This window comes from Motacilla alba, chromosome 9, assembly GCF_015832195.1.
Source record: "Motacilla alba alba isolate MOTALB_02 chromosome 9, Motacilla_alba_V1.0_pri, whole genome shotgun sequence".
Classification (NCBI taxonomy): Eukaryota; Metazoa; Chordata; class Aves; order Passeriformes; family Motacillidae; genus Motacilla; species Motacilla alba.
The window spans coordinates 21,239,559-21,251,740 of NC_052024.1; the positions used below are offsets into that span (position 1 = coordinate 21,239,559).

The 12,182-nt window shown below is 49.6% G+C and overlaps 1 protein-coding gene across 10 annotated transcripts in view; it reads left to right on the forward strand.

The window, feature by feature from the left end:
- Positions 1 to 12,182, forward strand: part of TNIK (TRAF2 and NCK interacting kinase) — a 153,110-nt gene that overhangs the window by 106,616 nt on the left and 34,312 nt on the right. For 7 of the 10 annotated variants that reach the window (XM_038146288.1, XM_038146281.1, XM_038146280.1 and 4 more), the window contains 4 exons: positions 25 to 229; positions 8,177 to 8,287; positions 8,743 to 8,829; positions 10,048 to 10,248. In XM_038146288.1, coding sequence (XP_038002216.1) covers positions 25 to 229; positions 8,177 to 8,287; positions 8,743 to 8,829; positions 10,048 to 10,248 — 604 coding nt within the window. The remainder of the gene's footprint in view (positions 1 to 24; positions 230 to 8,176; positions 8,288 to 8,742; positions 8,830 to 10,047; positions 10,249 to 12,182) is intronic. The other 3 variants (XM_038146284.1, XM_038146285.1, XM_038146286.1) reach the window with 1 other exon arrangement.

The window sequence follows — 12,182 nt, forward strand, 5'->3', positions numbered from 1 at the left end:
TTCTGATGCTTCTCCTTTGTGCAGCTCCATCCTGAACCTGCCCGGGGAGTCGACGCTGCGGCGGGATTTCCTGCGGCTGCAGCTGGCCAACAAGGAGCGCTCGGAGGCGCTGCGGCGGCAGCAGCTGGAGCAGCAGCAGCGCGAGAACGAGGAGCACAAGCGGCAGTTGTTGGCCGAGCGGCAGAAGCGCATCGAGGAGCAGAAGGAGCAGAGGAGGAGGCTGGAGGAGGTAACTGGCCAGGGCTGAGCTGATTTTGGGTAGAGCAGCAGGATTTCTGGTGACAGGTCCCAAGGGACTGTTCTCAGCCTGGTTTAAGGTCACGTGCTGACCTCTCCAGTCAGTAATCCCACATGTTTCGTTACACTGGTCAAGCCCTTCTGCTCATCCTTTTGGCGTAGCCACCTCCAGTCACTCTCCCCACCATAGCAAGTGTTGTCAACTTTTGTGAAGGTAATAGAACTCGTTTGCTGTAAATAAACCCTTGGAATTCCAAACCTGAAGGGGTCCCTGGAACTATTGAGCAGAGTTAGCCCATGGCTGGGGTGACAGCTGTGTTCAGTCGAGGTGTGCAATCCAGCATCTGTCAAGTTCATTATCATTATTTGCTCCTGTGGACTGTTACAGTTGAAAAAAAGCTGAAAAGCTCAGTTTTCCCTATCCCTGGATCCGTGTGCCATTTGTGTCCCATTTAATCCATAATTTCAATTTCAGTCTTACAGTCCCTGCCAATTACAATTTCTCTTGCAGGGGAGGGGCAGATGCCTGCCTGACTTGTGCAATGATCCATATGTGCCCCTAAGGATAAGATTTCATTACCCTTGTCTTAACATACCAGCCACAAATGCAATCAGTCTTAAAATTATCCACCCCGTTTAAAATCCAGCTGCAGGATTTGACCTTGTGACTTTGGATGTCCCTGAGCTGCTCAGCCTGGCCACATGCTCTGGAGGAAGTGCTCGCTTTTGCTTTAGCTCCTGATTCTTGTATTGAAGAAGTTCACCAAAAAATAAAGGGGCTTTTCCCCATCTCTTGGGGTTTTTAATGGGGTTTTTCAAAAAGACCCCCATTGCCTTGCTCTGAACTCAGCCCAAGTGACTCATTGAAGGGTTCATATGTTGAGGGCCATTAAATTAGCTTTCTGAATAGGTCACAAATGTGTCTGATAAAAGGATTTTCAGTAAATGGACTGTTAGAGCATCCACCCCCTTAATTTGCACGAGCAAGAGGTCTATTACTCTGGTCCCCAGTCCCTCCCTGTACCGGGTAATGCCTCAGGCCAGGGGCACAGACAGAAGGAATTTCAGGCAGCTGATGGTGATGATATGGCCCCTCTTCGAGGTGGTCCTCTGAGCCCCTCCAGGGCAAAAATCAACACAGGCAAATCCCAGGCAAAGCATTTTTTCAGTCTGGTAAATATGTAGGTCTGTCATGTTGTCAGAGCACGGAGTGTTCAATACTTTGTAGGTCAGGCTTTGCTAGAGCCCTGCACCCATCCCAAGGCTGGCAGGCTGCTTTGGGAGAGGACAAGGTTTGCACAGGGATGCCCCCCAAAATTCCCTGCCCCAGAGGATGTTTGTGAGGACTGTTGTAAGCAAGCCTGGTTCTGCCTTTGTCTCAGCCTTCTTGCTGCAAGCAGTACAGGAGCAGAACAACAGCAGAATAAAAGCAGACACCAGATTAACTGCAATCCTGTAATGAATACAATGCTTGCTGCTGTATTAATATGTTCTCTTCACATAGAAGAAAATTGTTCTCTTTGCTGCTTCCCAGGCAGGTTTTGAATGGAGGATTAATCCCTTTGCTAAGCAGGAGAGCTCTGCCCTGAGCTACAGAGTTGCTGCCTTGCTGGGCTGGGCTGTGCTCAGTCCCCTGGGCTCTGCCAGTTCCCTTCTGTTGTGTCCCCAGGTCATTAAAAGTTAATGCCAGGATAGCCAGGATTTAAACCCAGTGCCTTTTCTAGTGGCTCAGAACAGCCCATCGGGCTCTTCTCCCGCTGCCTCACAGCTTTTGGACCTCAGTTGAAAGGGGGATGTGCTGGAGCAAAGCTGGCCGAGAGGCGTTTGCAAGCTCCTGCCATGCCAGAGGAGTGGGAAAAGGCAGGGGGCCCATGGTTGAAGAGCATCCTCTGCTGCCCTTGATGTGATCTGTCCCATGGGCTCAGCCAGGATCAGGGCAGATGCTGGGGCCAGCTGGCAGCTGTGGTAGCCCCAGCATCTTCTCAAGTGCCCATTTCCTCAGGTCCATCTGGCCAGGTTTAGCTTCACCTGCATCCAGCCAGAGTAAAATGAGCTCTGCTCTCTATCAGACACCGTTTGCGTGGCGAGCAAGGAGCAGCTGAGTTGCTATGGTGAGGATTAAAGCTGGAGTCCTTGAAAGAGTTACAGACCTTCTGTTGCAAACGTGGTGGGTTGTGGCAGTGGTGAGGACAGATGCTCCCCAGCATGGCTGGCTGTGGCTTTGCCAGCTGCAAGGTGCCCTGAATCTGCAAAACCAGAAAATCTGGAAGTGCAGAGATGAGCAAATAAAGTTTCGTTGCTGCTGCAGGGATATAGTTTGGTCTTTGCCCTTCCTGGGTGTTTTGGGGCAGGAAGCCTCTGATGGGCAGCCACCAGCAGCTGTCACAGCTCTGCTGAGTTTGGTGTGGCTGCCCCAAGGCTCCCAGCACACTGCATGGCTGTGGAGTGCTGCTCCAGCCAGGCTGCTGCTGTTGGGCCTCTCTGCTTTTTCCTACACCAGCTTTGCACTAGCTTTCCTTAATGACTCTTGGCCGGGGATTTATTTTGGTTAATGGGAGCAGGATTTCTTCCATGCTACTTTATGGTCTGACTAAGATGGGGTGTGCCTCCAGCAGGCAGCAGTGGTACCAGCAGATCTCTGGGGGAAGAGACTAGTGGAAGACTCAGATTACTGTGTTTTCAAAATAAATTTGACCTTTAAAACACAGTAGATCAGCCGGGACAAATAAACCCTTGGAGCTGGTGGCTTTTGGGTCTCCTAAGTCAGCCTGTTCAAGCTGCCAGACATATTACTGTGTTTACAGAAAGAGCTCCTACTCATCATAAGATGCTGTGGAGGTGACCAGGCTGAGGGAGTGAGTTGGCATTTGGGACCAAGTGCAGCTCCAAAAGGATTGATGTAGAAGGATGCCAAGCTCAGAAATGCCTGGAGTTAATTTGTACTGGAGATGAGCAGCAAAAGAGCTGAAGAAAGGCCTTAGTGGGATAACTGGCCCATTCCCCCATCAGTGCAGACCTTCAGGAGGTTTGTTTAGTGGTTTTCCAATGCTGTCTTTAAATACTGGCAGAGGCCAGAGCTCCTACCCTTTCACATGTCTCATTTAACAGAGCTCAAAATGAAAGAACCACATTTTTTCTGTCACCTTGATCTTCCTAAATGGGGATTTCTGAACCTCTCACAAAGCACCTCCCACGTTAGGGCTTTTTTGGGGAAATCCACCATCTCCTGATGTTGCTCTAACAATAATACCAAATGCATGTAGAAAAAAGTCAAGTGAGGAAGTCTTCTGGTGGTCTCTTTATGGCCTTCTTGGTGCCCTCGAGACCTTGCTGCCATCCTTTGCGTGTCTCCTTGCATCTGTTGGACACTTGGGTCTCCTTTTTCAGGAGCTGACCAATTTCCTTCTCTGAGGCTGAATCTTCTTCCAGGCAGCCAAAGAGATTTAGATTTGCAGCTGTCTTTAATTGCAGTGGAAGTAAAAATGCCCAAGCCAGCTTTGAAAACCGGGACTTTGATGGGAGCAGAGTTGCAGCTTTGTTTTCCCTCATACAGAAAGTTGGTCTCATGAATTCAAAATGTGCACCAGAACTAACCCTCAAATTAGGAAATTAAATATCAATAGATCCAACAGCACTGCAGAAAATGTTTGTGTCATGCAGAAGGGTGAACAGGCTTGAATATATTTTAATTTTTCCCTATATATACATATATCAGATATATATAGTTCCCTAATCAGCCTTCCATTTGTTGCTGGCACAGAATGAGCCTTGATGCACTGGTTTAACCACCGAAACTCCAGCTGAGCTGTAGAAATAACACATCCTGGGGTCAGGAGCTTTAGGGATCCTGCAAGACAAATGTCTCTGCAGACCTCTTGGCAGCAGTGGGCAGATGGAGTCAGAGAGGGCTTTACATAACCTCATTTTTCTGCCACATTGTGGATTTTTCTCCTTTCTAGGTATAAAATGAAGGTCAGATCATTACAGGGAACGTACAAGGCAGATCTAAGCATCTTGCTGTTTTCATTTGAGGTTCCAGTTAGTGCACCCACAGAGCTGGATGTTCAAGGGATAAAAAAATTGCTGAAACTCCTGTAAATGTTAACCAGCAGAACACCACTGACTAGACACTCTTAAAAAGCAATTTAAAAAAATCAGCACTTAGTTCTAGGTAAATTTAGGTTATCTTAAATGGTGGTTTGTTATTTTCTTCTGCATGTGTAGTTGTCCTATAGCTTGTAGGAACCTTGTCATTAAGATGGCAGCCCCTCATAGGTGTGGGGTCCATGGGGACACTGCAGTGGTTCCAGCAGCATTCCTGCACCCATTTCCAGGAAGAGCTGTGTTACAGCAGCTCCTGTAGTACAGGTATGAGCTAAACTGCATGTCTCTCTCCTTTTCCTTTGGTCAGGAAGCATGTAGGGCTCACAGTTTCTGAAGCATGAGATTCCTCCTGAATGGGGCATCCCTTCATGGTGATCCTGAGTAAAAGCTCTGCAGTGGTTCAGGGCAAATCAGATCCCTCTTTGCCGTGGGGGGAAGTTCTGACCCAGATTCTCTACCAGTGGGAAACACCTCTCCATGCTCCAGTGCTTGGTGTGTCAGAAAAGATGATGTTCCAGCCACAGTCACTCTTTCCCTGGTGGCTCAGATAAATGAGCCTGTCACAACAACGCAACCACCTAGAATATTTGTTTTCATTTGTCACTTGGAATTCCCCTTCCACTTCTTTCCTGGCTCATGCTGGTGTTTGGGAGCAGCAAGCCAGGGTTTCCAGGAGCTTCTTGCAAGTGTCAGTGTCTCTCTGAGCTCACGGGGTTCAAGGGGCAGCTGCAGCTCTCTCATTGCTCGTAGCCCAGGATGTGTCTGATCTAGCAAAGTGAGCTTGCTCTTTGAAGTCCTTGTTTCATGCCAGGCCTCCAAGGACCTCCCCACCAGAGGTTTTGCCTTGGTGTGTCTTCTCTCATCAATATTTAAAACCTGTCATATCTGGTGCAGTGCAAATAAGATCCCATTCTGGCTTACAAGCGGCTACATATAGCTTTACCTGCAGAGTTATATAAATGCAGCCCTAATTAATTGGTGCTCTTGCCTTGCATGAATAATGGATCTGGATAGTGTAAATACACACAGTAGTTTCAGGCTTGGAGAAATGTGGGAAGTGTGCTCTTGCAGTGGGAGGTCAGAAAACAGGGAGAAAAGGAGGCAAGGAAAGAGAGATCTTCCAATCTTTTTTTTTTCTTTTTCTTTTCTGTTTCTACCTGCACTTGTTTTCAGCTGCATCTCCCTGATCCAAATCCCTCCAGCAAAAATGGTCTTCATCATCCCAGTACTGGGGCATTGCTGGAGGCTTTGCCTGCTGCAGTGCCAGGTCCTCTCCAGATGTTTGCCAGCTGCTGCAGCAGGGCCATACAGGGAAGGCAGCTGATTCAGCCCTGCTCTGCTGGGCTGCAGTGCTCAGCTGAAGGTGCTGCTACTGCTACCGTGACAAATGACCTGCTTATAATGTGACCTGACAAATGTGCTGTGGAGCTGCAGGGGAGTGCTGCACTGCTGGCCTCCACAAATGTGTGTGTTGGATGCTGCTCAGAGCCTCAGCCCCAAGAGCCTGCCTGCAGCAGGGTGCAGGGGGCCTTGAAGTGTCCAAAAGAGCATCAGGCCTGGCTTTGAAGGAAAGTGGTCCCTGTGGGCCTCAGTTCTCATTCCTGCAGTTAAATAGGCTTTTAGAAGGCTGGTGGTGAGATGCTGCCTGGAAGGAAAGGGACCAGAAGTGGAGCAAGCTCACTGAGGCACATGGTACTCAGGAGGGATGGTGTGCTACTCCCTCCTTGAGAAAATCGCTTTTGCCTCCTTTGGAAGGATTTGGATTTGTTCACCTACTAGATTGGAAATGAAGACCATTTGGATGATTTTTATTTAAGAAATAGCTGTAGTATTCAGGGCCTTGCCTCCTGCCAGCCAAGCCTAGCCTACACAAGCATTATGTGCTTTATTCAGCAGCGTGATAGTTTAACTAAAAAAAAACCAGCCATTAAAACCCACCCCAAAACCAGTGTGGCACAACTGGGACTGGAAGCTCAGGGTAGCATTTATTCAACACTTAGTCTGAAGATCTGTGCTTCAGAGGTCATGGGAGCAGTGATAATCACCTAAGGAGGTCAGGGAGCACTGGCAAGCCAAGAAATCCAGTAAATCACCAGGATGCTGCAGAGTGCCTGTGTCCTGGTGGTGAGCCCTCTGCAATTTCTAGTGCAGAGTCCCAAAAGCTGCACCCAGGCCCACATTCCCCTGTTGCAGCGAGGACAAGCATGCACACAGAGCAGCACATGCATCCCCTGCCTATGTGGGCAGTGCCAGTGACTGTGCCTGGTGTGGGACACGCCGGTGTCTGGAGCTGGCAGGTTATTTCAGGTTGGAGGCAGTTTTTCCGTGCCTGAGGCAAGTGGAGCAGCTCTGATAAATATTGCTATAGGTGGCACTAAAGCTGTGCTGCAGCTCAAGGAAATCATTGGAGTCCATGTGGATGTTAACCTGTGGGTGAGGAGGCAGCAGCAGGACAGGCTCCTGATGGAAATGTTGGGGTCTTTAAGTGTTTGTTACAACATCTGTAGGTAGATTTATCTTCATGGATATCTATCTGTAAATATATTCTTAGATGTGTATCTCCACAGAGACACAAATATATAGACTATGGATGAAAATACAGTATCTGTGAAGGTATCTGCAGATAGATACAGGTTTTAAATCAGTCTATGCAGTGCAGGTTCCTGCAGAGCAGCAGTTTCACACGGAGGCATCTTGGTCTCTGGAATGCTCAGCCAGCTCCTCAGCTGCTGGCTCCAACCCTCCCCACGATTTAGTGAATGCATGGCAGTGCCAGCTTCTCCAGTGACAGCGTTCCCACTGCGGTCTGCTCAGCCACCGTGTGTCAGCAACGGGAGAGAAGAAAAGGCAAGGAAAAAAAAAAGGAGAAAGAAGGGCCAGGTTTCTGCTTCAGCGGGTGCCTTCCCGTTGGCATGTGGCTGCACCCAGGAGATGATGGAGATGATGGTGTCAGGCAGCTCCAGTAGCCAATCCCGGCATTTGAGTGCCCTCTGCCGATGCTGGATGTGCTGCTGCAGTGAGGGGCTGCCCTGGCGAGCAGCCTGTGCAGCACTGCAGCACTTTGCTGCCAGCCCCTGCTCCCAGGATGGTTTAGGCTGTGCTGGAGGAGTTAGGCTGGGTTAAAAGCAGGAGTATGGGGGCTGCAGGTGTGCCCAGGGTGACTCAGAGCAGGCTGTAGGTTGTCATCACCCCAACACTCCCTGTCAGCAAAGGTGAAACAGGCAGGGATGCACCCAGGAGAGAGTGGGGCAGGCATGACCTGAGAATAGCAAGGGAAGTCCCATCCTGCTCATTTGGTGCTTCAGCAAGGAAAAACCCTTGGAATTTGGGTCTTCCTTGTTGGTTTCTGCTCTCGGCAAACATCAAGAAGGATGAATTTCCCTCTGAGTAGGCAGTAAGTCCCCTGGCTCTATCCCTCATCCTCATGGGTGGGTTTGGGGCTGAGATGTGTTACCTGTAGGCGTTGGGCTCGTGTAGCTCCCAGGTGTCTGAGGGCTCATTAACCCTCTGGTTGGCCATGCTGGGACATGGGGATCATGCACTGCCCTCATGGCTTCATCTGCAGATGGGAGAAGAAATTATCTGGTTCTGCCTAGGAGGATGCTGTGAGTTGTCCACATCCAGAGCCAAGCACCAGAGTGTGTGAGGATGGAGTGGCATCAAGGAGTCCTTCTACCACCCAATGGACCAGCCTGCTGGCAAGGCATCTCCTTGCATGGGTGGGAGCACTCTGGGTCTGTGGGCAAGGCAATACCCCAAAAACGATGAGGAAAAGAACTTCAGTCTGCTGGGGAGAGGGATGGGGATGCTGACCGGTCCCTCCTGCCCCCCACAGCAACAGAGGCGGGAGAAGGAGCTGCGGAAGCAGCAGGAGCGGGAGCAGCGCCGGCACTACGAGGAGCAGATGCGGCGGGAGGAGGAGCGGCGGCGCGCCGAGCACGAGCAGGTAACGGGCTGGGAGCGGGGCCATCGCCTTCAGCTCTGCCTCTAATCAGAGATCTTCTTGTAAACACTCATTTTTTACCACTTGAGAGCAAATTGCTTAATTGTTAACACTGCGTGTGTCGCTTTCACTGCTGTTGTTTATTTCTGTGTGGATCCACTTACTGGCCCGCAGATGTGAAGGCGCTTGGTGCAGGTTTTCCACGCCCGCTTGTTGTTGGGGTCAGGTTCTTTGTTATTCTTGGGTAATGTTTGCCATTCCCCAGTGGTTTCCATTCTTGTAGGGTGGTGGACACTCTGGGCTCTTTGGGCAGGGATGGAGGGTGCCAGAGCTGATTGATCAGATCGCTTGGGCGGGGCGGATGTGGGTGCCCACCTCATTCTCCTTCCTCTCCGGAAATACTGGCTCTTTTACCTTCTCTCTCTTTTTCCTTTGATCCTTGCTGCCCATGCCTCCAGGAGTACATCAGGCGACAGTTAGAGGAGGAGCAGAGACAGTTAGAGATCCTGCAGCAGCAGTTGTTGCAGGAGCAGGCGCTACTTCTGGTAATTGGGAGGCCACGGCCACGCTTGCCGCTTTCTGCCTGTGTTGTGTCCGCATGCGCCGCGTGCACCCGTGTCCCCCCCAGTGCCTCCTGACATGCCCAGACATGGGGGACACCGCTGTCACCACCCTATCTGGAGCCTCCTGTCCTGCTCCATGGCTGCAGCATGCCTGGATCCCCCGTTCTGCTCGGGGCTGGCTCCCCTCATGGTGCACGGCTCTCATTGCATCCCCTCCGCAGCATTGGCGTGTGTGTGTCCTCCTGAGAGGAGCAGCCCTGGTTGCTGCTGTGAAGTTTTGGAGGCTGTTTGCAGCATGTTGGGGTGTGTTCGAGCTGTTGCGTGCCTGCATCCATCAAACCCACCTGCCATGCTGTTCTTCATGTTCTGAGTGAAGGCTTTTGTTTCAATTTCCTTGCAGGAGCACTGTCTATTCCCTTGTGTGCTGTTTGCTTTCTTGATGTCCTCTTTTTTAATCTACAGGGTTGTGTTGTTTGAGGGTTTTTTTTGTCCTGCTATTTTATTTAGGAAAAACAAAAGCCCTCATGCAAGCCATTACCTTTTAAAAGGACTTCTCAAAATGATAAACTCCATTAAACTCATAGAGTTGTAGGGATGCAGAAAGATCACCCAGTTGGCTTTGCAGTCTGGCCCTTCTCAGGATCAATTGGTCCTACAGAGGAGTTGGCTTCAGTTGGGTTTTGTCTGACCATAAAATCATGAAATGGTTTGGGTTGGAAGGGACCTTAAAGACCATCTCTTTCCAACCCCCTCCCATGGGCAGGGACATCTTCCACTAGACCAGGTTACTCTTAGCCCCATCTTCCCCAGGTGATGTTTGGCACATCATTGAATTGATCCTTCATTTCTCTATCCAGAAAAACCTGGGCAAAGTCAGTGGTAACTCCGAAGCAAACATCAGCCCTCAGTGGGTTTTGCAGGGTTTCCCTGACAAGGCAGCACTCACGTCCCCCATTCCTACCAAACGGGGCAGGTCAGTGGCTGCAAAGCATCACTGGCAGAGTCACAACTCTGAATTTGCTGGCTCTGCTGTCTCTCCTTGGGGATGCTTTACAGCTCAGTCCCCAGAGTCTTCCAAATCAGTGAGCTCTGCCAGAAAACAACCTTTCAGATGCTCAGGCCCCATTGTTGACCCAAACAGATAAATCTGCAGGTTGCAGGCTGGCTGTGCACCTTGTCACTGTGTTTTCTCCTGGGCAGGAGTACAAGCGCAAGCAGCTGGAGGAGCAGCGGCAGGCGGAGAGGCTGCAGAGGCAGCTCCAGCAGGAGAGGGACTACCTGGTGTCCCTGCAGCAGCAGCAGCAGCAGCAGAGGCAGGACCAGAGGCCAGCAGAGAAGAAACCCCTGTACCATTACAAAGAAGGGATAAATGCCAGCGAGAAGCCAGCGTGGGCCAAGGAGGTAAGGGAGCACAGGGAGGATGATGGTGCTCGTGTGCATCCACAAACCTGGACCTGAAATACACACAGTAGGTTGTGCTGCACAGGGTGGGGATCCAGGAGATGCCATCAGCTGTGCTGGGAGCACTCCCAGCTCGGTGCAGTGTGTCTGTGCTGGTACAAATGGGGAGGTTTTTCCATGAGGGCACGTGAGAAGGAGAATGGATCCCTCCTGGAGGGGTTCAGCGTGTCTGGAGCTTGTGAACATACAATCATAGAATTCATTTGGAATGGACCTTGAAGATCATCTCCTCATTCTCCTTCCTGGCATGTCCACAAGTCTGCAGGGCTCAGAGGTGAGTGCAGAGGGTGATGGTTGTGAGGTTTGTTGCTGAGCCCTAATTCTGCATAGGCAGGGCTTGGACAGCTTTTCGCCCAGGCTCAGGGCTGTATCCCTTGGAGTTGCTCTTTCCTGATTTTTTCTCTCAGGCAAAAAGAGGGGATTGTAATAGTTGTGAGAACTTGAATATTAATTATTGCTAGTCTGAATAGTCTTGAAAAGATTAAGACATGCATTGTCTGCAGTGCAGATTCAGGACCATGTGCAAACTCTTTCTCCTTAATCTCTTTGTGGTGACTCCAATAAGACTGGTGCCTGCTCTTGCTATTAATTTTTCTAAAGTTGCATCATCATTCTCCAGCCCTTTCAGTGAAAGAAGAGGTTTGATAAGTGGGATTGCAGATGAGGTGTTCCAGATATGCTGAACTGTGTCTGATGAGAGAGGCTTCCTCCTGAGTGGTGCCTCTGCAGCTTTGTGCAGAACTGGGTCACTCTTGTCCATCTGCTGGGGTGCTGAGAGTAGGTAGTGGACAGGAAAAGGGGAATAAACTCTGTCTTTTATTGCCTGGTTTTAAGTAAACCCTCTAGAGCATTGCTTAAGTACTTCTGGCGCTGTCTGCAAAAGTTTAGCAAAGATATTTTACTAAGATATAGTAAAAAAGAATATTATTTTTTTATCTGGGGTGAAGGAGGAAAGTGCTGCATTTAGCTTTCCCTTTCAAACACAAAGGCCCATTTCTTCTGTTTCATGGGGCTGCCATCTTTTTGATGCTGGTGCTGAAAGCAGGACATTGGGAGCTGCACAATGTTAATAAGAGCAGCAGAACATGGCCTCTTACCCTTTGTGAAAATCATAGGGAAGATGAGGTTTCCTGTTGTTGGGGAACTTCTCCAGCTTCCACCAATTAGCTCTCCAAACCATTTATTCCTTACCTCTGTCACTCTGTCTGGTTTCTAATTAAATGCTCCAAGCTGTGGCATCTTTCTGCTGTTGGGAGCAGTAGTTTGATGTACTGCCTCAGCAAAGCACCCTTGGGAATCTCCCAGAATGACTCCTCTTGCCTCCATCCTGTTTTATCTTCTGTTTAGTCCTACTTTTAACACAATTCAGGTACTTTGCTGCGCATATTGAAGGCCCACCTTTGCTGGCTCCACAGATAGATTTGTGCTGATACTTAATGAGCCCTCCATGGTTTTTGTTATAGTTTAGTAATTTCCATACCCAACCCATGCATGCTAATTTAACAGAAATATTGAGACTTTGTTTTCCTGTGGGAACAATGAAAAGACAAGTCTGGTGCTCAGCCTACAGTTTCTGGAGGCTGTGCAAAGCTTATTTGGATATTTCCTGAGGATTTTGCATTATATCCCATACTGCCCTTGTTTTTATGCTTTTTTGGTCTCTAATCTTCTCTCATAGGAGCTTGATCACCACAGCTGAGCTCTCCTCACGCTGTGCCCGTCTTTGCTTTTCACACCTCTCCTTGATGCACACATTTTCCCACCTCAGTGATTTTCACAGGGTGACCCCAAGACCCTGCAGGAGTGGGATAAAGCATCAGAGTGACGCTGTGGCCACTCACCTTGTGGTCATGTCCCTGCATCCCCTGCTTAAG